The following is a 22,344-nucleotide window of genomic DNA, read 5'->3' as shown; positions in this document are numbered from 1 at the left end:
GTAACTGACGTAAAACATCATCATACTTGCTGTCAAGTAAAACTGCACCCAATGAGGTAACCCACCTTAGTTTGCCATGCTGTTATTACAAGCAGGGGTTAAGGGGTGGGGGAAGCAACATATTCAGATCTGGAATTCCTGTTTTGAATATGTTCTGTCTTGTCTTATTGTCAAACTCAAGATCATTTAACAAGATGTTGCATGACAAGTTCTACATGTTCTGGATGCGTGCATGCTGGCATTTTGAAGTATTGAGACTGTCTGCTGGTTTGTGCAGTGGTGTAGAGTTCATATATCAGGAACCCTTTAACAAAATACTTCAGGCCAATATTGTGTCAATACCATGTGAGGAATATGATAATCAGTGACTAAGGCTACAGTGTAGGTACGGGTGTTGTTTAAAGCTACATTCAGCAATAGTCCAGCTACATAAAGGCAATCTGTGAATAACAGAGTCTAGCACAGATAATCTAGAGATCAACATCATGAGCATCGATTTGGATATGACATATTCCATATACCATCCTGACCACCAGATCCTCTAAACCACCTTTTACGATAAGTGTGGGTTCCCAAAGATCAATTCCAACCTGTATCTTCATGGGTCTATACTATACAGATAAAGAAAAGAATTTTACAACAGCTTGCACACTTCTTGTGTCAAAAGTCACACAGGAACTGGTGAATTCCTGATGTGTCTATAAGTAAGAGTGAATTTTTGCATTAATTTAATGGAGCATCCACCCCTGTTACATACCTACTAACACTTTTTATCTTTATTGGGCTAGCTCTCCTTACCAGTGGACATTTCAAAATACACCAGTGTTGTAAAGTAAGGAACAGCAATAAGTCTCTGACATGGTGTACATTGCTTTGGGCTTGTGACAAGTATTGTTGACTTGTAATCATAAAGTATGACAAACTTAATTGCATGTGCACAAACCATCAATGTCTGATGACAACACTGGTTAGAGTTTAGCTAATAATAAAACACAAAGGAACTATTTTTACATCATAACGTTTTGTGTGATCTTGAAAAAATCAGGAAATAAATCTCTATGTGAAAGGAAAGATGCTAAATATGAATGAGTTGAGCTCTATTTTACTTTGAACAGTGTCAGCAGCTTACTATGAAGAGACAGAAAGACAAATGCTAGACTAACCACTCAGAGGTATTGTGCTGACACAGCAAGATATCGCAGGATTCACTTCTACCACCTAAGGGACATAACTCCACACAGTGAAGTGATCCATCTTAAACAACAGGGTTGTCTTGATGCCTCAGTGTGACCTGGCTTTTTCAGGTGGCCAAGCTGTCATTTTGACTAGAAAGGACAACATTTTACATATTTATTGTGTTTGTAAACCATTCAAAGACTGAGGCTATCATTTCCATACATAATCCTGATGCACAGCATCTAAGTCTGAAAGACAACCATGAACATTGGGAACCAATTTTCACCAGACTATCAACTAAAATTCATGACAATCACTAAATTGTCCAGATGCTAGATATTTACAGACCACTATCACTACTAAATTATTACTGTGTGGGAAACAACAAACAAAAAACAATGCTTTGGAGGACAAACAATCATACAACAGCATTAAAATGAACAAACATGACTGTACTCACATCATATGCACCAGCCTTAATCTGAGCGTATAGCCTGTGTTGGTCTTCATCCCAGAAAGGAGGGTAACCAACCAACAAGATGTATAATATCACACCTGGAAACACAAAACATATTTCAGTGTATAATTCATCGCCTCTAAATATTTTTCCATGAATAAAATTTGGTCATTTTACCTGACTATGAAATGATGGGCAAAGATAGATAACATGCTGGATAAAGACCAGCTTCATCCAATCTTTGATACTGTAGTACAGACCGAGCCAGCCCTCTAACAATCAATCACAAGAGTTATGTCCCTTTGATTTCAGTGTAATACAAGTTAGTAATACATAAGTGAGTGAGTGAGTTTAGTTTTACGTCGCACTTAGCAATATTCCAGCTATATGGCGACGGTCTGTAAATAATCGAGTCTGGACCAGACAATCCAGTGATCAACAACATGAGCATCGATCTGCGCAATTGGGAACCGATGACATGTGTCAACCAAGTCAGCTAGTCTGACCACCCGATCCCGTTAGTCGCCTCTTACGACAAGCATAGTCACCTTTTATGGCAAGCATGGGTTGCTGAAGGCCTATTCTACCCCGGGACCTTTAGTATTACATAAGATAAGACTAATTTTAAAAAGACTAATTAGAATGATGTGTTACATTTTACATGTCACTTCTTAGAATTAATGAATCGTGTACTTATTAAGGAAGTAAGTTAGTAAATATAATTTAGCATGAATCTGACAATCAACACTTCACAGGAGTTGTTTCCCTTTGATTGGTCATCAATTTCTGGGACTGCAACAAACTGAAACCTTGGGTCTTTAGTCAATGTTGAGTTTTTCAGTTTCTACTTACCACAAGCCCAGATATCTACAGGTTTTCCGTAAGGGTCTTTCCTGAGAACTTCTGGAGACAGGTAACCTGGTGTGCCAGCAAAACCTGTTAACACAAGTTGATTCAGAACTATGTTACAAGAGTGTATTTTCTGTAAATTGTATTATTAACTAAGTAATAATTATTGGTTCACAACGTTTAGTGTTTTGAATAATAATTTTCATGGGTCACATTCCGCATCATGAATATTCAGTACTATTCGTATTTTGGCAGCAGACTTTAAGGAAGTGCTCTAATGTTGCCGCTCTTGATTAATTGTTTGCTTCTGGAAGATTGCTACTGTTCTGGAGAATTCTACGTTGATATAAAGGCTAGTTGTAGTGTTGTCGACATGGACACAGTCACAGATTAACTGGAGTAAATTAACCTGCCAATCTCCATGAAGGCTTGACCTACATAACCGCTGCCTGACCACTAGCTGTGTTACGTTCTGCATAACTGTTTCTCACTTCACATCAAGACTTTGGTGAGTTGGTATTATATTTGTGACCCATTACTTTAGATTTGACTCATTTGCATTGTACATGAAACTTCTAGTGTGAATCTCTGCATCTTGCTTTCTGTTAACACAAAATTATTGGAAATATCAGACTCCTCAGGGCTATATTTTGCTGGTTCTGAACCGATTTCAGATACCTTTTGTCACGGCAAATTTTTAACCCTAATACTATCCATATCAACCAAAGAGTCATAGAGTGATGATATTCAGCCATGTAAACATGATTGCGATCCAGAAAATAGATACACCATATGTCCATGTTGTTTTCAACTGTTCTCTTTGTGATGCACTCCAACCAAAGGATGCACTTTTTGTGTATATCTTTTGATGGGCAGTCTTGAGTTGGAGAAAATGCTATGAACTTGAATGGTAAGCTTAGTGACTAGTTAACAGGGCATGTCAATAATTGGAAATGCTTGATGGTTACTGTCAGTAAGGTCTTTCATTGTTTTAATCCCACTAAAATAGAAATGGTCGCCAACAACAAAAGGGAGGTAACTCTTACCAAACCATGCTTGCTGATCCCCCTGTACCTCAATGGCAAGGCCAAAATCAGCTAGTTTGACAGCAGCTCCTTTTGCTTTACTGGCCAGAAGCAGGTTCTCTGGCTGCAAGTGAACAGAGAGCATCATAACCTGCATATGTGACATCTTTGAAAGAACAAAACCTCATATAACAAAATACATACATACTTTACTGGACAGAAGCTGGTTCTCTGGCTGTAAGGGAACAGAGAGCATCATAACTAACATGTCTGGAATTTTTTAAAAAAACCTTATATAATAAAATACATACATATATGACATATAACATGGATGAAAAAATATATGACTGATGATTTTCTTGGACTATTTTGGGAGATGGTGTTTGTAAAACTACATCAACATTGTTTGTTTTCGTTCTAAAGTCACTTCTTGACTGTACTAATTAAATCAGACAAGCTCAAAGTTCCTGATATTACTTACTTTGTGCCTAGATTCAACAAGAAACTGAAACTTATAATGAGGCACTAACAAAATGACTCATCCATACTAATGTAGTAAACTAGGTTTATAACGAATTCAAAGTTACCACTTTTGGGGTATGTATTTCCACTACAATATTCAGCACAGGACACAGTTCATTATACTGTTAGCGCATTATAAGCATGTTCGTTATAAACTGAGTTTACTGTTTTCTGATAACTTTATTACTTATCAAACTAGACGAAAAAGAAGCCTTAACAATGATAAGTAGTGGGCCACTTAAAAGACCTGTCATCCTAATTAGAAAGGAAATAGGTTGTATAGATAACTACCCCAAGATGTGTTATGAGATACATGAGTAGTTTTTCATAGCACCATCATAATACGAATGTACTATCAAATGTACATCATGATTTTTTTAGCATAAAATTCTTATGAAACACGTTTAGGCTTGAAACTTTCAAACTAAATATGCAAAAAAAAAAAAAAAGGTAATTTAATCCTGCAAAATCTGCCTAAGCCATGTAAACAAAGAATGTTGATGTGGTAGAGAATAATTTCTACAAAATAACAGAAATTAAGAAAGTGATTTCTTCATTCAATTTATTTATACTGTATGCTACTAGCCCTGTGGCATGGACATAAGAGCTTTGAAAGAACCAAACACCTTCCTTATATCTTGAAAATTATACTCTCAGGATCTAGTTCATTTAATCAACAGTATTGGTCAGTATCATCCATATGTTAGGGACATATATGGGTTACAGAGATTTATACCATTCCAGGGCTATGAGAACAAGGCTAATAGGGGGCAACCACAGGCATAGAGCATGCATTAGTCCATAGGTTGAGTTTCCCAGCAAGGGGTCATGATATCAGCTGTTATGACGTTAGTGAAAAGCTATTCTGGACAGTTTATGACAACACTAACAGAATGTGCCTTACAAAGAAAGATTTCAATACAGCTTTTAAATACCATTTGATAGTTTTATCTCTCAAAATTAATCAAGATTTTTGAGAAGCATACGAGGGAAAATAATATTTCCCATTAATAATTCAGAACTCAAAAATAACTAACAGCCAACTACACAAAGATGAAAGTACTTGGGCATTATTTTGATGCAGTGAAGGTAGTCAGCAATATTCCAGTGGCATGTCAAGACAAGATTGGGCAAACCAGTGGATGACAGCATGAACAACCATCTACATCATAATTACGTTATCCTAACCTTCACAGCCACTTAAAGAAAAGAGCCCTACCCTGAAAATACTTACAAGAATACTTATTGGGAACCTTTTTGTGACTAAAACAGACCTTGAGAAGTAAGGTGATCTATTAAGACCAAGAAATACCTATTGGAAAAGATTTTGGGATTAAAATCTGGCATAATGAGAGGTAATACCCAGGAATACTTATGGGGGGGGGCTGTTTGATACTAGAGCTCTTCCTGCACAAATATCCTACAAAGGAATGAAATATGATTTTTAAATCACATGAACCCAATACTCGACTGATCACTGTTCTTACAATTTCCCTGCCATATAGCAGTAAAGTCATGCCTAAATGAGGCATATTTTGCCAGAGCATGGTGCAGTATAGCCCTCCATGCATCCTTTCACATTCTCAAGGTTTGTGTTTGTTAGAAAATCACACCAAAAGAGATTTCATTCACTTGGTAAGACTAGAGACACTATCAGATTGATTATCATCAAGGAAAACAAACTGTTTGTGTTCCTGATACCGGCTGACAGTTAAAGAGAAGTATGTGGTAACAATATGATCGATAGCACTCTAAGCGCCACCTCCGTGTCACAATGATCTGGAAATGCTCTTACAGAGAATCCATACTTTTCAGTCTTATTTTAGGAAGGTAATCCTGTATTCCAGCAATGTTTGGCAATGTACAACTTTTTGACAAGTAATTTCATAAAGCAACTGAACTTGTGTTTTCATGAATAACTCTCTGGGAATAAGCTTGTTACCGGTAACTGACATCATGTCACTGCTGAAGGGACACTCTCAATGCAAATGACCTTCAAGATACTCTTACACTGTAGGAAAACCTTTCTGGCATGATGGCTTACACATTCTCAAGGATCTTATCAGATTAGATTTCTGAAAACACAGACCATCCCCATTGATTTCTATGAAGCTACACAAATAGTCAGCCGTGTTCAAGCAATTATGACGCACATTTCAATTCGACAAATCAATGCAACTTGACAAGCCCCCTCCCTAGTAAAGCTGGCAGGGTGGATCAAATAGTAGTCTTTCAAAAATGTAAACATCTGTAACATATCACGTACAACTTGACCTGTTGATAACAATATATCCACTTTAGGTTTGACATTAGTGAACAGAGTTACTGTTTTGACTTGAAAATCAAGGATTAGTCTTCCTGGACCATTACAAACAGCATGAAACAAATGTTGTTCAAATTTGATTCTAAGTCCTATACATCGACGTTGACTATCCACAATCCTAGCTCTAGGATGACTTTGTAAAACAGGTCTTATGTAAACACTGATAGCAGCCAATTTTTCTGAAATATCCAGATACTCCAACATGTTTAAGCTTAAAAATGAACAACGTACTTCATTGTTACTACCTCTTAACCTGTACTGCTTTGCAATGGGCAATGTGCAATTTTGGTATTTCAAAAGTATTACTGCAAACAAAATCATGTGTGTTGTGACTGAAAACACAGATTCAGAAATTTGTGTCAGACCTGGTTTGGAGTTTCAGTGGCACTATCAATACGAACAGATTAATAAATAAGAAAATAATCTTTTATGTTTTTTTCCTGTCTGTTTTATGAATGAAAACATGGAAAATTTACGCATGAAAATACTGATACTGAAATTACTTCCTACTCTACAGAAGTTAATGAACAGCTGACTTTCTAAGTGACTTAAGTTATCCTGTCATTCTTGATTTTGTCTGAGTAGTTGATGTGTTAAAAACATGAAATGATTCCTCTTATGAATTAGAATACATACATATGAACAAATAGCAATACATACATCAACAATTAATACAATGTCTTTCATGTCATTTACAAAATCCACAAATACGAACAGTTATCACATGGGTTTATTCAGTTATATTTGACAATATATGTAGCTATATTGACAATGAACAAAGCTTTCAGCTTGCCCATCAAGTAAAAAAAACTTTGCATATCTCTCTGTCATGATGAAAACATTAAAACGGTGAACAGGTGTGTTCATAATATATTGACAAGTATTTAACTATGACATTCAATATTAAATATACTAAAATAACAATAATAATCATATATTGGATAACTCTGGACAAAACAAAGCATAATGGCGTCCAACTTTATTGGGAAAATAATTACCTTTAACAGCTGATTTGATATCAAAATTATAGGTATGTATGTGAGAATATGTAATTATTGACTGGTTCAAAACTTGTTATAAACATGACAACTGGATTTGAACAATGCAGCTTTACGTGATGAGCAAGCAGCTTTCGACAGCTGCGTGTCATGTGATTGGTCATGTGACTTACCTTAAGGTCTCTGTGGACAATACCATGTAGATGACAATAATTAACACTCTCTAATATTTGCTGCATGCAGTGACTGAAAGATAACATAGGAACAGCCCTTCAGCATAAGCTTGCCTCTACCAGTTGTTTCTACATATCACAAGACAACATGCAGCAACCAGCGTCATCATCATCATCATCATCATGAGTAGATTTCTTTGAAACAATGCTGGTTAGATAAGCCATGCATATTTGCATTATGCTGTTATATTATTTACATTAGAAAAATTGAATGTTCAAACCATAGCTGTCATATTCTTGAACAATTATTCCTGTCCACCTATGGGATCAAGTGAAGTACAGGACCAAAACATCCACTATATCTCCGAGCTCAGTAATTGCTGTAGTTAATGGGCTAGATAACAATGTATGTAATTAGCCACACAAGGACTGTCTGCCTAATGGCTTGCATGAAAAAAGGCAGATCAAATAATTGCATGTTTTCAAGGTTTGAACTGAAATGTGTTTGACCTATATACATTATTTACTTGACATGAGTCATATTTCATGTATATGTAAACAATACTCAACAGATGATGTTTGTATCAACTGTGCGCATATTGACAAGCTCTCTGGCTGTTGTAACGATGGATGCCAGCAGTATGACACATTATGTTCACTTGCAGCAGGGTAGCGTTGACACAATCAGGGGAAGTCAAGCATGGTAATGTTTGTAATGGTTGATGAACGATCACGATGGCTGTTGCATATTTTCTTCATGGTACAACTATACTTAGATTTCCAATCTAGGCCACAAACTCATGCCTACACTTCTCCTGCATATTCATGTCCTACTTATATCTGTGAGATTCTACTTCAAATGTGAAATCAGTCTACAATTGGTATACTGTGTAAAACATATATGTTATATATAAACGCATATACATATTCAAAGATGTGTTCAAAGGAATGAATGAAGGAGTAAAAATTTATATTTCTCTATACTGCTTGTATCTCAGCTGATGTTTTTAAGGAATGAAATGGTGAAAATATATTTCTCTATAAATGTACTAATGAAACATTTACCGAGAAATATAAATTCATTATTCATTCATTCTTATAAACATCACTTGAGGATCTGTAAGTACACTAGATATAGAATGTGGAACAACGAGATGGTAGAGGAGTAGAACAGGTACAGGTACCATCTGTGTAAGCTGAAAACATTTGACATTTAATGAGAATAACCGTCTACATTAAAATTTCATAGGGCGTTTTGGTCAAAAAGAAAATCTTAACGTTTTGAAGACATGCATTTATATAAATTTGGAAATCACAATATATAATTTCTTAAAACATGAGTTCTGAATCTTAATAACGCAACTGTTGACCATTAACTAACATAACGTCCAATGGACAGAAATGCAATGATCGTTACGCAATAAACAAGGTTCAGAACAAAACCAAAGGCCTGTTCATCAGCCGTAAAGCCATTTTGGGCTGTCCTAATGATTAACTTGGAACAGCATGTTAGTTGACATGCAGTGGAATACGCAGTAGAGACATAGGGATGAACGTGTGGCTGAACAGAAGCATAGACAAGACAGTCAACTGTTCTCTACACTGGTGATTCCATGCGTTGGCCACGGCAGGGAGACCCACCTTCAAGTCACGATGTATTACATGGTTTTGATGGCAATGGTTAACACCCTCAAGAATCTGCTGTATGCAGTGACTGAAATGATGCAGGGGAAATCCCAACATAAAGAACTTCTTAGCTTGTCAGGTCACCAATAATGTCTTCTGTGATATGTAAAGCAACCACTGATGGCAATGTCATGTTAACTGATGCTGAAACTGGCCTGCTGAAAAACATGCTGAATGTTGCGTGTCATGGAGCATTGTTACAGCTTTGTGATGACAGCTTGTATGTCTGGTCAAGACAATCCAGTGATGGATGCTGAGTACAAAGACGCAGTCATCCAAAGTCTGAATATGCTGAACAAAAAGTAGGTTGCTTAGGACCTGTTCTGAACCAGAATTCCAAAGTGTTTACCATAAAGGTTTCTACAAAATTCAACGTACCAGTCCTGTAATCAGATGTTTAATTACTGCAGAAACACGAACACAAATGACTGACTGTTACACATATGCTAACACCAACACAAAGTACTGATTGTTAAACATATGCCTGTTAGACCAGCCACATATATTACTACAAATAAAACAGATCAGAGTTCAGCATGTGATGATTCAAATTACTAATCAGACACATAATTATTTCAAGCATTAGCGGATATTATTTCAACATAAATACTGAAGCTTAAACTTAGGCTTCAGGTGACAAATCAGCCTATTCATGGTGATATCATGAATCATCCTATTCATGGTGTTATCACGAATCAGCCTATTCATGGTGATATCACCAAACCTGAAGAAATCATTAACTGACACATTCTGACAGCAGAACTTAAAATACCGGAGGCATAGACATACGGTTTTGTTTTGAATGGTTTCCTCATAACACTTAATAATACAATACATTCCTTTTCTGTACTAATCATTCCTTTGTTTGTCACAGGGTAAACGTAAATAGCTGATGATCACTTCATAAAAAGTTGTAATTCTGAGATGTTTTGTCATCAGAGTGCTCTAATGAGCTGAATTCTGGGAAAGATGCCATTAAGTGGGTAATCCGATTCAACAACTGAATGAGAATTTACTAACAGGAAAATAATTCCGTCAAGAAAATAATGATTATTTGTACAAAAATATCCTGAACCACATTTACTATGGATTGCACAACCAATGATAAGCTGAACTCAACATTACGTGACAAAAAACTGATCCAGAATAGTTCACAAAACATGTCATCATTAATTCTACTGAACAAAACACAGCAGCAGATGACAATGACTGATTCAAGAAATCTACAAATATCCTTAGTTGATGTACTTGTGAATGTTGGATTCCAATATGTGTTTTGAGCTGGGGCAGTCTTCCTGTTGTGAATGCCCATTCAATAGTAAGTCAGCAATGAGGCGATAAACGACCCAGGTGTCACGTCTGGAAATCGAGCTTAAATTACCTGGCATCAGCCTCACTGTAAAATTCCCTAGCCACTATATCTTCGAACAGTTCGCCTCCTGTAACCCTGCAATATAAAAGACCAAGCAATGAGATGGGCCTAAAGTGGCCATTTCTGCCATTGTATTGGCAGTAGTTATTCTAAAGAAAACAATGTTTCATAAGGCATGTGGAGCACCAACACTGAGGATGCCATAAACACACCAAGGATGTTCTGCAGCTCACAATATAAATAGCAAACATACTTAGAAAATGTCAATAGAATGTCTGGTGTTAATAGTTTATTGTTGAAATGGAAAAAATAAACAGAATTAAAAAAAATTTTCAATCTTACATTAGTGAGAATGTGAATATGGTTTCTGTTGCACTATAGTCTCAATAAAGATTAATTGTTGGAGATCTTTAACTTTTGTAAAACCCACAAGCATGGGCAAAGTATTTCAAAACAGAAACCTAATCTGGGAATCAAGGATTCGAGCCAGTGGTCATTGGGTTCTGACAGTCCAAAGGGAGGTAACTGTGAACAGCAACATGGCAAATACTAACATGACTGGGTCGTCCTAATCTTAAACTGAAATAGTAGTGTTTTTCTGGCATGACAATACAAACACATTGAATTAAAGTTGAAATTGATAACAACTTTATGAAGTGTAAAAAAATATCCAAGTCATCAGAGGGTTTATCGCAATACTTGTGTATCAGGAACTGAAGGTTTATCAGAGACTGAGACATTGTGTTTTTTTTGTTAACATATCCTAGAAAGTTGGAATTATACATGTCTTGGATCTATCTAAGACACAATCCACTTACGTCCCAGTACCTTCAAGACACAGTGCATGCAACAGTATTTATCATACAAACATTCCTATATACCTCATTACAACAAATCCACCTCAAATAAACAAACTAGTTTCATTTCTTACATCTTAAACCAAAACCTACTGTTTATCACCACACATCTGACAATGCCATTTATCACCTAGTTTTTCACCTTGCAAACCTACAGATAACTGAAATTCAGATGTGTTTTGTCCATCCACATAATCTAGCCTAACGATCAACAGAAAAGACAATTTCAAGGGTTTCGTAATGTGAAATTTATCTATGATAAGGTAAGGAATTTGTAAGTGTTTTTGTCTTCTGGAACCACTCACCACTGTCACTGACAAGTGTTGCTCCAGCAGTTAAAGAACATACAGTCATTGTCTTGAAAACTGCACATTGAAAACTCAGAGAGCTAGATCAAAGCCAGGTGGCACTCACTTTAATCTTATCAACATGTTGGCGATATAATTAAACCAATAGGAACTATTATTAATCTCAGTTTTTTTCTGCTCCCTTGTTTTAAATTCTGACCTAATTTCTGAGTCTTCTGACTGACAAACACATTTGTTTATCAATACTGTGAGCAACCTATTGAGAAGAGCTGCAGAAAGAGAATGTTCTTACCATCAGACAACCGAACATGTAAACAAGTAGGGAATATCACTGTGGCATTTCTTAAGACAAGCTCATGCTTCAACCCTTAGGCCAACCAGACTGTCCAAATGTAGAACCCATGTGGAACATCAAACCTGAGTCCATGGCATGATAAACAAACACTTTAATCAGCATGTTACCCAACTTCACTTTAATCTTATCAACATGTTGGCGATATAATTAAACCAATAGGAACTATTATTAATCTCAGTTTTTTTCTGCTCCCTTGTTTTAAATTCTGACCTAATTTCTGAGTCTTCTGACTGACAAACACATTTGTTTATCAATACTGTGAGCAACCTATTGAGAAGAGCTGCAGAAAGAGAATGTTCTTACCATCAGACAACCGAACATGTAAACAAGTGGGGAATATCACTGTGGCATTTCTTAAGACAAGCTCATGCTTCAACCCTTAGGCCAACCAGACTGTCCAAATGTAGAACCCATGTGGAACATCAAACCTGGGTCCATGGCATGATAAACAAATACTTTAATCAGCATGTTACCCCACTTCCAGGAAATGCTTTAATGACTGACCGAACATGTGAACCAGTTTTCAGGAAGGCGACGTTTGGGTGATCAGAACTGTGTAGTGTTTTGCCCTAATGTGTTGCTTTAGCAGCTTCATTTGTTTGTCATTGATAATATAAGAAATACTGCCCTACTAACTATTGGTAATCATATTGATAAATTAATCTCATCTACCTGTGTACATTCTATCTATGTAATCCATGTATAGCCTATCTACCCGAGTACATACTTGTGTTTGTACATCACCAATCCTCATGTAAACATGCTCACCCCCTATTGTGTGTTATGTACATCATCCTATCATGCGTAATGTATCACCATTGGCTTCCACCCTTATCCCCAATCATGTTATGTAAACATATCCAATCAACTGTAATGCATTACCATTGGCTTCCATCATTGTTATCTTAACTATCGGCTTCCTATCAGTGCTTGTTTATACTAGCTTTCGTTAACTCATTCCACTTGTTACTTTGTTATTGTTTTACCTGTACATATAAATACACCTCTGTATCCCTTTCTCAATCACCTGATGAAGGAGTAAGCATTAACTCCGAAACGTTGTGTTCTCTCATAAGAAGTTGATATCCATAAAAATCTTCATTCTTATGTATTTTCACTTCTAAATGACATTCAAAGACTTGATCATAAACCTCCATAATAAGCTGAAATCAAAACTTCGGGCTAAATGCAGCCTGAAATAGGTTATGTAGTATCTGCTTTCAATCAATCAGGGATAAAGAATCACACAAAGAGTGCAACAAGCGTATGCTTAGATGCAGTGTAACAACTCCACCAAGTCTACAATAGCATTACCTCAAACAAACCAACAGAATTAAGTGCCAATAGCAATAGTTGACATTTTTATGAATGGAAATCAACAAAATCAATGGTTAATGTAATTTGCCCTTGTATCCTCTTTCACTGAGTCTCTGAGTATACAGCACTCAGAACATCTCTTACACACACAACAGTCAGAGCCTCACATCTTCCTTCGACACAAGTCATAGTTTAATGTCTTCCTCAGACACAACAGAGCCTAACATGCTCCTTAGACACAACACAGATTCTTGTCTTCCTGAGACCTAAGTCAGTGCTTCCCACCTTCCTTAGACACAACAGTCAGCACCTCCAAGCTTAGAACACACACAACAGTCAGCACCTCCAAGCTTAGAACACACACAACAGTCAGCACCTCCACGCTTAGAACACACACAACAGTCAGCACCTCCACGCTTAGAACACACACAACAGTCAGCACCTCCAAGCTTAGAACACACACAACAGACAGCACCTCCACGCTTAGAACGCACACAACAGTCAGCACCTCCCAGCCACCCAACACACATAAGAGCTTCCATCCTCATATCAGTCATGTACATCCACCAGTCTCCTTAAAACAGGTCTCAAAGATACATCCATGCAAGTGCAACAGTGAGAGAGCCTGCCGAAAAACCCTAAAACAATCAGTAATTGTCCTATCCTTATTGTTAAAAAACAATCAATGATTGTCCTATCCTTATTGTTCTGTAAACAGGTCATGGAAATATAGAACCATGCCACTGCAGCTCACCTGGATATTCAGTACAAAATATCATGAAAGGCTAGCCACTTACCAAGAGATACTGTCGTCACTGACATTCAAATACCTTGTTATAAGCACTGATAAAAAACAAATCAAAATATAAAATCACTAAGATACTCTGATGCTGTGTTTCCGGTCCCTCAGTCTGACAAGAATATATTAACACAGCCCCAAATGCACACACATAATTTCAGGCTTGGTTCAAAATGAAGCCAAAATTTATGGAACATGCAAATCAATTGCTGAAAATGTTAAATTCCACAAGAAAGAAAACAATAACATATTTTTTTTGTTATACTAAATTGTGGAATAAAACAGATTTTGAAGCAGAAAGTCAAGTTAAGACCAAAATATATAATAATGCAAATATATAAACCTGGAACCTTGATGTGCATTCCCACTACAAACTACACAGAGCAAATTTAACTATACTTTTAACAAAAAGATATATAATGAAAAAATCAGAAAAATGGTTATAAAAAGGCAACCATGAATATCAAAGCCAAACCTTTGTAAACAAATGGAAGTGTCATCAATTGTGGAACAAACAATGAGTGAGGTTAAACATCATTGATATAGTCTTTCCTGAGAACATGTGTACAGTCAGAGGAATTACATTTTAGGACAACACAAGTATGGTGTCAAACTACGAAGTAAATACATAATATTTGTAATTGGGATTTGGAACTTCAGAACAAGTTGATGTCATTAGTGGTGTTTCACTTCATTTATCCAGTCAACTAACAATAATAACATGTTATTTTTCAGTTTCATTTGATAAATTCAGATAAAACATCTGATTGTGATGGCATTTTATAAACATACATTTAAAACAACTGACATTTAGAAGCATGAACAAATAACGAACTGCTCAGTTCTGCCATGGGCAAATTGTCTGACTCATATATGGTCACTCAAAATAGTACAGTCATACTTACAAATCAAATACTAGGTAGTGAAACCCCTCATCTTGTATACTGTCATGTAAGCGAACTGAAACAGAAAAAGAACAGTAAGATGTTTGGCAACAAGCTGTATCACATGGCTGGATGTGTGGTAACTATGTTATTACACTCACAATAGCAGTAAAAGAAAACCTTCTCCAACCGCAACAAGATAAGGACACATCCTGAGGGATACTGTCATAACACGATTTTTCATCAAGTAATCTCAAATAGTTTCATAGCCAATTTCAGGTGAATCTTAAAAAAGTCTCAATTTATCAAATACCAGTCCCTGAGATGTTTTCAGCAGATTCATAGTTTTACTCTTGTGAAATGAAAATACTTTCTGTTAGTGTTAAAACGTGGGGCTCGGTTTGACAGTCAGGTGGTGAGACGAGTTTAACCCCACCTATCATATGGATGCAGAATGAACACCCAAAGTGTTGCAGGTTTTAGACCAGCTTGATCAAGACTCACTGAAGTGCGACAACACTATTAGTTGCAGCTTTACTCAAGTAGTTTGTTTTCAGCATAGATATTTACAAGTTTGTCAAGATAGTACAATAAAACAATAAACAACGCCTCCTTTCACAAAGGTAAATCACTGAGGTAACCATAGTGCAATGCTAAAGAATAGGTGTTAAGGTTAACTTTAGTAAAGGCTGCTTTGTGAAAGGAGCCCGTGAACCATGGGTTCTTCCTGTCCTTACACATCTAATACACAACCTCATGGTTTCACAGATAGTTTTCAGTAATTTCACTGGTAACATACTCGCTTCAATGATGTTACTAATGACAACAATTCACAAGAAACTTTATAAATAGGGAGCAAACTGATGCCTTGCATTTATTTGACCTTCACCTTGATACTCTACTCCATGATGGTTTTTATAACCTTATGGCAAGTATCCCAATAAATCCATCTCCGCTCAACAAGAACAAAGTTCTAATAGAATCTGTGATTTGACTGCTATTTAAAGTTGACTGTATTCCAAGAGCAAATTAATTTGTTTTATAACTCAAGTTTCTAAACTCATGTGAAAGAGTAATAAATTTCTATTTTCATGGCAACTTTATCCAATGACCTATAAGCTGCTGTAAGCTGACAAGAGAGTGTGCCCCTGTCAGCATCATTCAGTAGTCTAGCAGCCATGATCTCAAAGGTAATTCCTTCATTATTCCTTGGTGGTGCTCAACTGGAGCACAAAAGGTTTCTTGATTTTCCTCAATACATGAGAGAATAGACTTGATTGGACTGGTCCGTTGCTGAGATTACAAGGAACATAAGATGATAGTCTCAAAGATTACAGCAACCATACTTCCAATCACGACACTGATGGCAACACTACTTATCTATAACAAAGCTTTCAGCCAGCATTACTTGTAATAATTTCCCTACTACAGTTTTATTTTATACCAAAATAAGGTCTTAGTTTATCATGACTGATTTGCGAGTTAAGGCGACCAAGCTTCTCAAGATTGGTCTGCCAACCAGCATATTACTAGGCTTCTGATCAGGATGGGTGTGCCACCTTTAACCTTTTACACAACCTGTGATGACATTAAGGTCCTGTGTCGCTTCAATCAATAATACTTTAGCCTAAAGGTCAATCTTCAGTCAGGAAAAATGTGCCTCTTTAAACTAAGAACAAAAAATTCTTATATGGACATAATTGTCGTGTTTTGAAATGGGGCTGTTATGTTTTTTAATCGACATTACATCAAACATTTCTGGCAGACCCTCAAAATATCATTGTTAATTAGCAGAATTGTACTGAAGGTAGCAGCAGGTAGAGTGATCATCATTTTCTTCAAATATATTAATTGTCTCCATACATGACAGGCAATAAAATAAGTTTCTGTATTTGTAGACAAATAGCATGATGTCTGAGCTAAAGAAAAATCGTGAAATGATCCTGAAGATCTAACGGTACACTTACGGACTGATAACAATTGTTAAAGTGGGAATAAAGACGGAGCGTTGGAGCCACAACAGGTTAGCAATCTGAATGTACTGATGACAACTGGTTGCCAAGAAATCATTATCGAAAACTTTCGGTTTGTTGATGATAATGATAAGATTCTGAATACTTTCATTAAACTTCATCTGTTCTGAGGATAAGAAGAAAGTAAATAAGTCCTTCAATGTTAACGCTGATGTCAGATGTAAACCAAAATGTACTACACACATATACAACTCTGATGAATGAGTGAGTCAGTTTAGTTTTATGCAGCACTCAGCAATATTCAAGTTTTATGGAGGCGATCTGTAATAATCGAGTTTGGTAAAGACAATCCAGTGATCAACAGCCTGAGCACTGATTTGTACAATTGGGAACCGATGACATGTGTCACACACGTCAGCCAGCGTGACTATCTGATTCAGTCGCTTCTTACGACAAGCATTTTTGCCTTTTGTGGCAAGCATGGGTTGCTGAAGACCTTTTCTACCCTTGATCCTCATGGGAAGTTTTTTTGTTCACTGTTGACATATCCAAACACAAAAAATATTTCTTCCTTCTATCATGATTTGGTGTGAAACTACTTATCCATTTGTTGACTGGAGATTCTGGATGTTCCATGGAAAAATGTGAACACGATACAGTGGGTAGAAAACACTGCTTCTTGCTTATTTCGGTTTGTGTTTCTTGTATACATTTTCAAACAATGACTGAAAAAATACCCTCTTCCACTATCATGATGAGATCTTCCATGCATCCTTCTTCACCTGTTTGTTTCAACAAAATGCACAAAGAATAACAATACCACTCAGCAATTCAACTATTGTTTTGTTTTTTTATCTACAATATGATTTAGGAAGCAGCTGAGGACACACTCAACGTTTGAAAAAAGTGATGTAGCTTATGACAGTCTGAAGCTAATAAGATTATCTGTGCAACTTGTCACCCTTATTGATTGTTATATTTGATTAACATGACATCTATACCGTACACAGACAATGAAAAATCACCATAGTAACTTGTATGTAACGTGTTCTACAAACCAGCTATATTCACAATGTATCAAATTACACAATGACAGATGAATCAACGGAATGTGCATGTGAGAAAAAATGACCTTCTCACCATGGCTGACATCATAGCAGCCATTTTAACATCATGCTGGAATTCCATCCAGATATATGTATACCACAAACCACACAAAACCATACCACACGCTACATGTGAGCATTGAGTTGCAATCTTATGCAACAAAGACCCTTGCCTCATACAATCCTATCAGATCAATATGGACAAATGCCAGTAATAACTGGCAGTGAAACATACTCACTAAAGTGTAAAATTACTAACACAAAAGAACAGCCCACCAACTGGTATTAAAAATACAATCAACTTAGAACAAGCGGAAGAGGATGAAATTCTCCCACATAACTATAAAGAATCCGACTGTAACTAGGACAGTAACTAAAGTAGCAGGAAAAGAACTGGGCCATCATTACTGTAGACTGTAGATATCTGTCAATCACCTGTTATTACACAGAAACAGTGCTGCTTACATGACCTGTGCACAAACCTGAGAACACAGGCTTCCTGATTCAACATGGAAACATTTTCATATTCCTCCTCAAATGTATGAGCAAGGCATCAAGGTGATCTTTCCTGCTTGACTCACATCATGTCAGATCCACTGCCACTCAGTGTACTAGTTTCTTACAAGAATCACACTCAGTCATTCTAGTTTCAGATTCAGGAACTACTTAATTTCCATCTGCAATAGAGAGCCTCTGAGAAACTGATTGCTACTGAATGTGTTTCAATAATCTGTCAAAATATTGCACAATGGACCTTCGACTGCACCTGTTTCAGGACAACATAAATCAATATAGAATTATCTTCATCTGTTTAAAAATGTATTGTTTGTAGTCTTGCACAAGTACACTGAACAATTTTGTCTATCTTTAACTAGCTTGAAAAGATATACAATATTTTTCTATGTTAATGTGTAACCTACATGAAATTGTAAACGAATGTCATTTTCTATCAGAATGTCCTGCCCATTATAACTCAATATTAAGATATCTTACCATGTACTTCTGTTCTCAAATGACTATCATGAAATTTAATACTATGCTAACATCTGTAAATCATACCTAGCTCAGGAATAGTGATGACTGACTAAGGAATCAGTATGAAAGGAAAATGTTTTTGAAAGAGTAGATACCACGTTAAAATAGATTTGTTGTCACTTTGGTATTGCTATTCAATTAATATATTATATTTTTTTATGTTGGCATTTATCCTGAAATAAATTCTGTAACTTAGTATGTTTAAAACAATGAACTGAATCATGAAAACCTTTCCCCTTGAATCACATCACCTGGTGGTCACACATGGTCACACAAATGGGCATGTGAACACATTATTACAAAACCTACATGATAATACACATATATGTCGAATACACATGGTCACACAAATGGGCATGTGAACACATTATTACAAAACCTACATGATAATACAAATATATGTCGAATACATAAGCAACACCTCGGTCACTAAGGCACTGTCTATATATGTCATTTCTGTCCTCTTTGCAGAAAGCTAATAATACTGTCTCCAAGAAATGCTGGCATCATGTCCATCTCTATCTGTAATCTGAACATCATGTTCCACTGCCAGCTAAATCAGCAAATATATCATGAGCTGTAGAAATGTGATAGATGTAATGGAAATATGCTATCTCACACACCTATATCAATCTGTACAACTGGGTCATCTAAGGTTTTCTTCGCTAGTTTCTCATGGGACTATCACATTGCATAGTGAATAGCCATTTCCATCAAAGTATGTACAAACAGCCATCACAGAGATTGACTGGTTTATATTGAACTTGCTTATCTTGTTTCATAATTATCTTGCAAATACACCATGGAATATGAGTTTGAAGAACAGTAACTGACACAAACTGTAAATACACCAAGGCATTATGAAGCAACACACCATCAATGCTACTCAACTGAACTACTTGCTCATTAGGTAGATTTCTGAGTTGACAAGCAGACATGAATGGGAAACTATCATCATGGCCTTTTCTCCTCAACAAAAGCAACATCAACGTGTAAAAGGATTTTTTTTACCAGTGACCTATTAATGCAAGTTCCCCCATTGTATGTCCTTAGTATACAATGGAATCTCTTTCAGTAGCTAGAGGAATTGACAATTATCAGCTGATGATTTTACATACTAGGGAAATAAATACTATGACAAATCTGTGCATAAACAAACTTATTTCTTACAGAAAGGAAAGATTCCAACAAACAAGTAATCAATTTGCTGGGCCTAAACAGATCCATACCAGCAGAATGAAGGAATGCCATTGAGCACCTTTCCTCTAATACAGCATCTCTACATATCGACAAACCTGGAACTAGGAAAGATTTATTTATAGAACTGGATTCAACAGTAATCTTGGTTCAGATGACTTCACTTTCCTATTGATTTTGTATGCACCATAGTGCCAGTAAATGGGCTTGCTACTTTAAACCACATCTCAATTCACCTCTTCACAACTGTCCAAAAAATCCCAGACTACAAGCCACGAACTCCTGCTAACAAGTAATGGCATTCATCTTACAAATCAACCGGTATGATCTGACTTTGCATGGGATTAATCTGGGTCTAATTACTTCCATACTGACAGCTGAGCTGAAGGCTGCAGATACTGGAAGGGGTTATACATACAGATGGATGATCTATCGGTATGTTTGGAAATAGAAAAGATCAATATAAAGTAAACTGTTGCAGCACAGATATAATTGTGAATTATCCTTTTGAGCTGCCGAACTGGCACCATGCCCTGATGTCACTGACTAGCATCACTCGTGTATAATGAAGTACTTAGTATCAGAAGAGGACACGGAGCACCTTGCTGTGATGGTAAACGATCACTAACCATAATAAAAAAAGGTGAAGAAAGTATCAGTAAACCTGACAGTAAGACTCTTGGTTTGTCACCTCTGAGAAAAAGTTGGTATATAAGAGCTTAAATCCATATCCAGCTTGAGTGAGTGAGTGAGTGAGAGAGAGTGAGAGAGAGAGAGAGAGAGAGAGAGAGAGAGAAAGAGAGAGAGAAAGAGAAAGAGAGAGAGCGAGAGAGAATGTGTGTGTTTATGTCACTTGTTCTAGTTGGGTAACGTTCCAGCAGTATCAGGACGGAGGACACAGAAATGGGCTTTATAGATTGTATCTAATCACACTGGGGAATGGAACCTACGTCTACAGAATGATGGGCCAACTCTGTAACCATAGATTACCCATTCATTTTAAAATGGAAGCTAGCAAATATCATCAATGCTGTTTGTATTCTCACACACTGATTGTTGTTAAGTTGCAAGACTATTATAATTTCTGTCAGTCTGGGGTGTGACTCCCTAATATGACTGGACTGTAGTCTATGGCACCGAAAACAAAAACCACTTTGGTGATGTTAATGATCAAGGTATGATGAAAAAAAAGAGAGAAAATGATTAACAGTCATATTGTAGATGGGACTGGAGATGTGATCAGATCCTGGCAATTGTAAGGGATGAAACTCAGTGTATGACTTATGTAGGTTGCTTTAGTCACTGCCAGCAAAGATACAGATACTGATAGGGGTATCAGATATGTCACTTAAATCACCCCATTCTTCACTGGTGCAATTCTTAATTGACAATTCATTAGGATGCCATCTCTAGCCACTTCACAACAGGAACATGGCATAATTCCCAGTTAATAAACACCATGTAAATTACACAATGTGATGGAATAGGGCACATCAGGCAATATTTGTTTAGTGAGTGAGTGAGTTGGGTAACATTGCTTTGAACAGCATTCCAGTGAGAACACACTATATCAGCTTCACATGAGAGGGTATTTACCACTAAAATTGGTATGGAGCTCACAAACTTAGAAACATAACAGAAAACCTCTTGAACCCACAATCACAGGTTCCTGGCACAGTCAAGGGAAATAACTCTGTAAAGCAATTTGTGGTACCTTGCATGAGACATTACACATCCCTCATTATTGGAAGATATATATAACTATCTGTCCAATAAGTCCAGTGGCTGTATCACCAAACACGGATCAATAAAGTCTTGTGAAAAGTGTGCACAAGTGTTGGCCAAGATACATCAGGGCCCTCAGAAGTGTAGGTATCCGAGTGTCAGCGACATGCTGTTGCAAGTCAATACTGGGACTGCCTTCCTGAACAT

At 36.6% G+C, this 22,344-nt stretch overlaps 1 protein-coding gene across 10 annotated transcripts in view; it reads right to left on the bottom strand.

Annotated features, from left to right (window-relative positions):
* LOC137284591 (calcium/calmodulin-dependent protein kinase type II subunit delta-like) overlaps window positions 1-22,344 on the bottom strand; it is a 122,510-nt gene that overhangs the window by 53,485 nt on the left and 46,681 nt on the right. For 5 of the 10 annotated variants that reach the window (XM_067816464.1, XM_067816463.1, XM_067816466.1 and 2 more), the window contains exons 4-10: window positions 15,123-15,177; window positions 10,591-10,656; window positions 7,524-7,596; window positions 3,716-3,742; window positions 3,529-3,631; window positions 2,486-2,569; window positions 1,637-1,731 (exon numbers count right to left, since the gene is read on the bottom strand). In XM_067816464.1, coding sequence (XP_067672565.1) covers window positions 1,637-1,731; window positions 2,486-2,569; window positions 3,529-3,631; window positions 3,716-3,742; window positions 7,524-7,596; window positions 10,591-10,656; window positions 15,123-15,177 — 503 coding nt within the window. Of the gene's footprint in view, window positions 1-1,636; window positions 1,732-2,485; window positions 2,570-3,528; window positions 3,632-3,715; window positions 3,743-7,523; window positions 7,597-9,164; window positions 9,238-10,590; window positions 10,657-15,122; window positions 15,178-22,344 lie in introns of all 10 variants that reach the window. The other 5 variants (XM_067816469.1, XM_067816472.1, XM_067816471.1 and 2 more) reach the window with 2 other exon arrangements.

This window comes from Haliotis asinina, chromosome 5 (genome assembly GCF_037392515.1).
Source record: "Haliotis asinina isolate JCU_RB_2024 chromosome 5, JCU_Hal_asi_v2, whole genome shotgun sequence".
Lineage (NCBI taxonomy): Eukaryota > Metazoa > Mollusca > Gastropoda > Lepetellida > Haliotidae > Haliotis > Haliotis asinina.
Note: the sequence above shows the minus strand (reverse complement) of the source record. Positions and strands in the feature narration are given on the sequence as shown.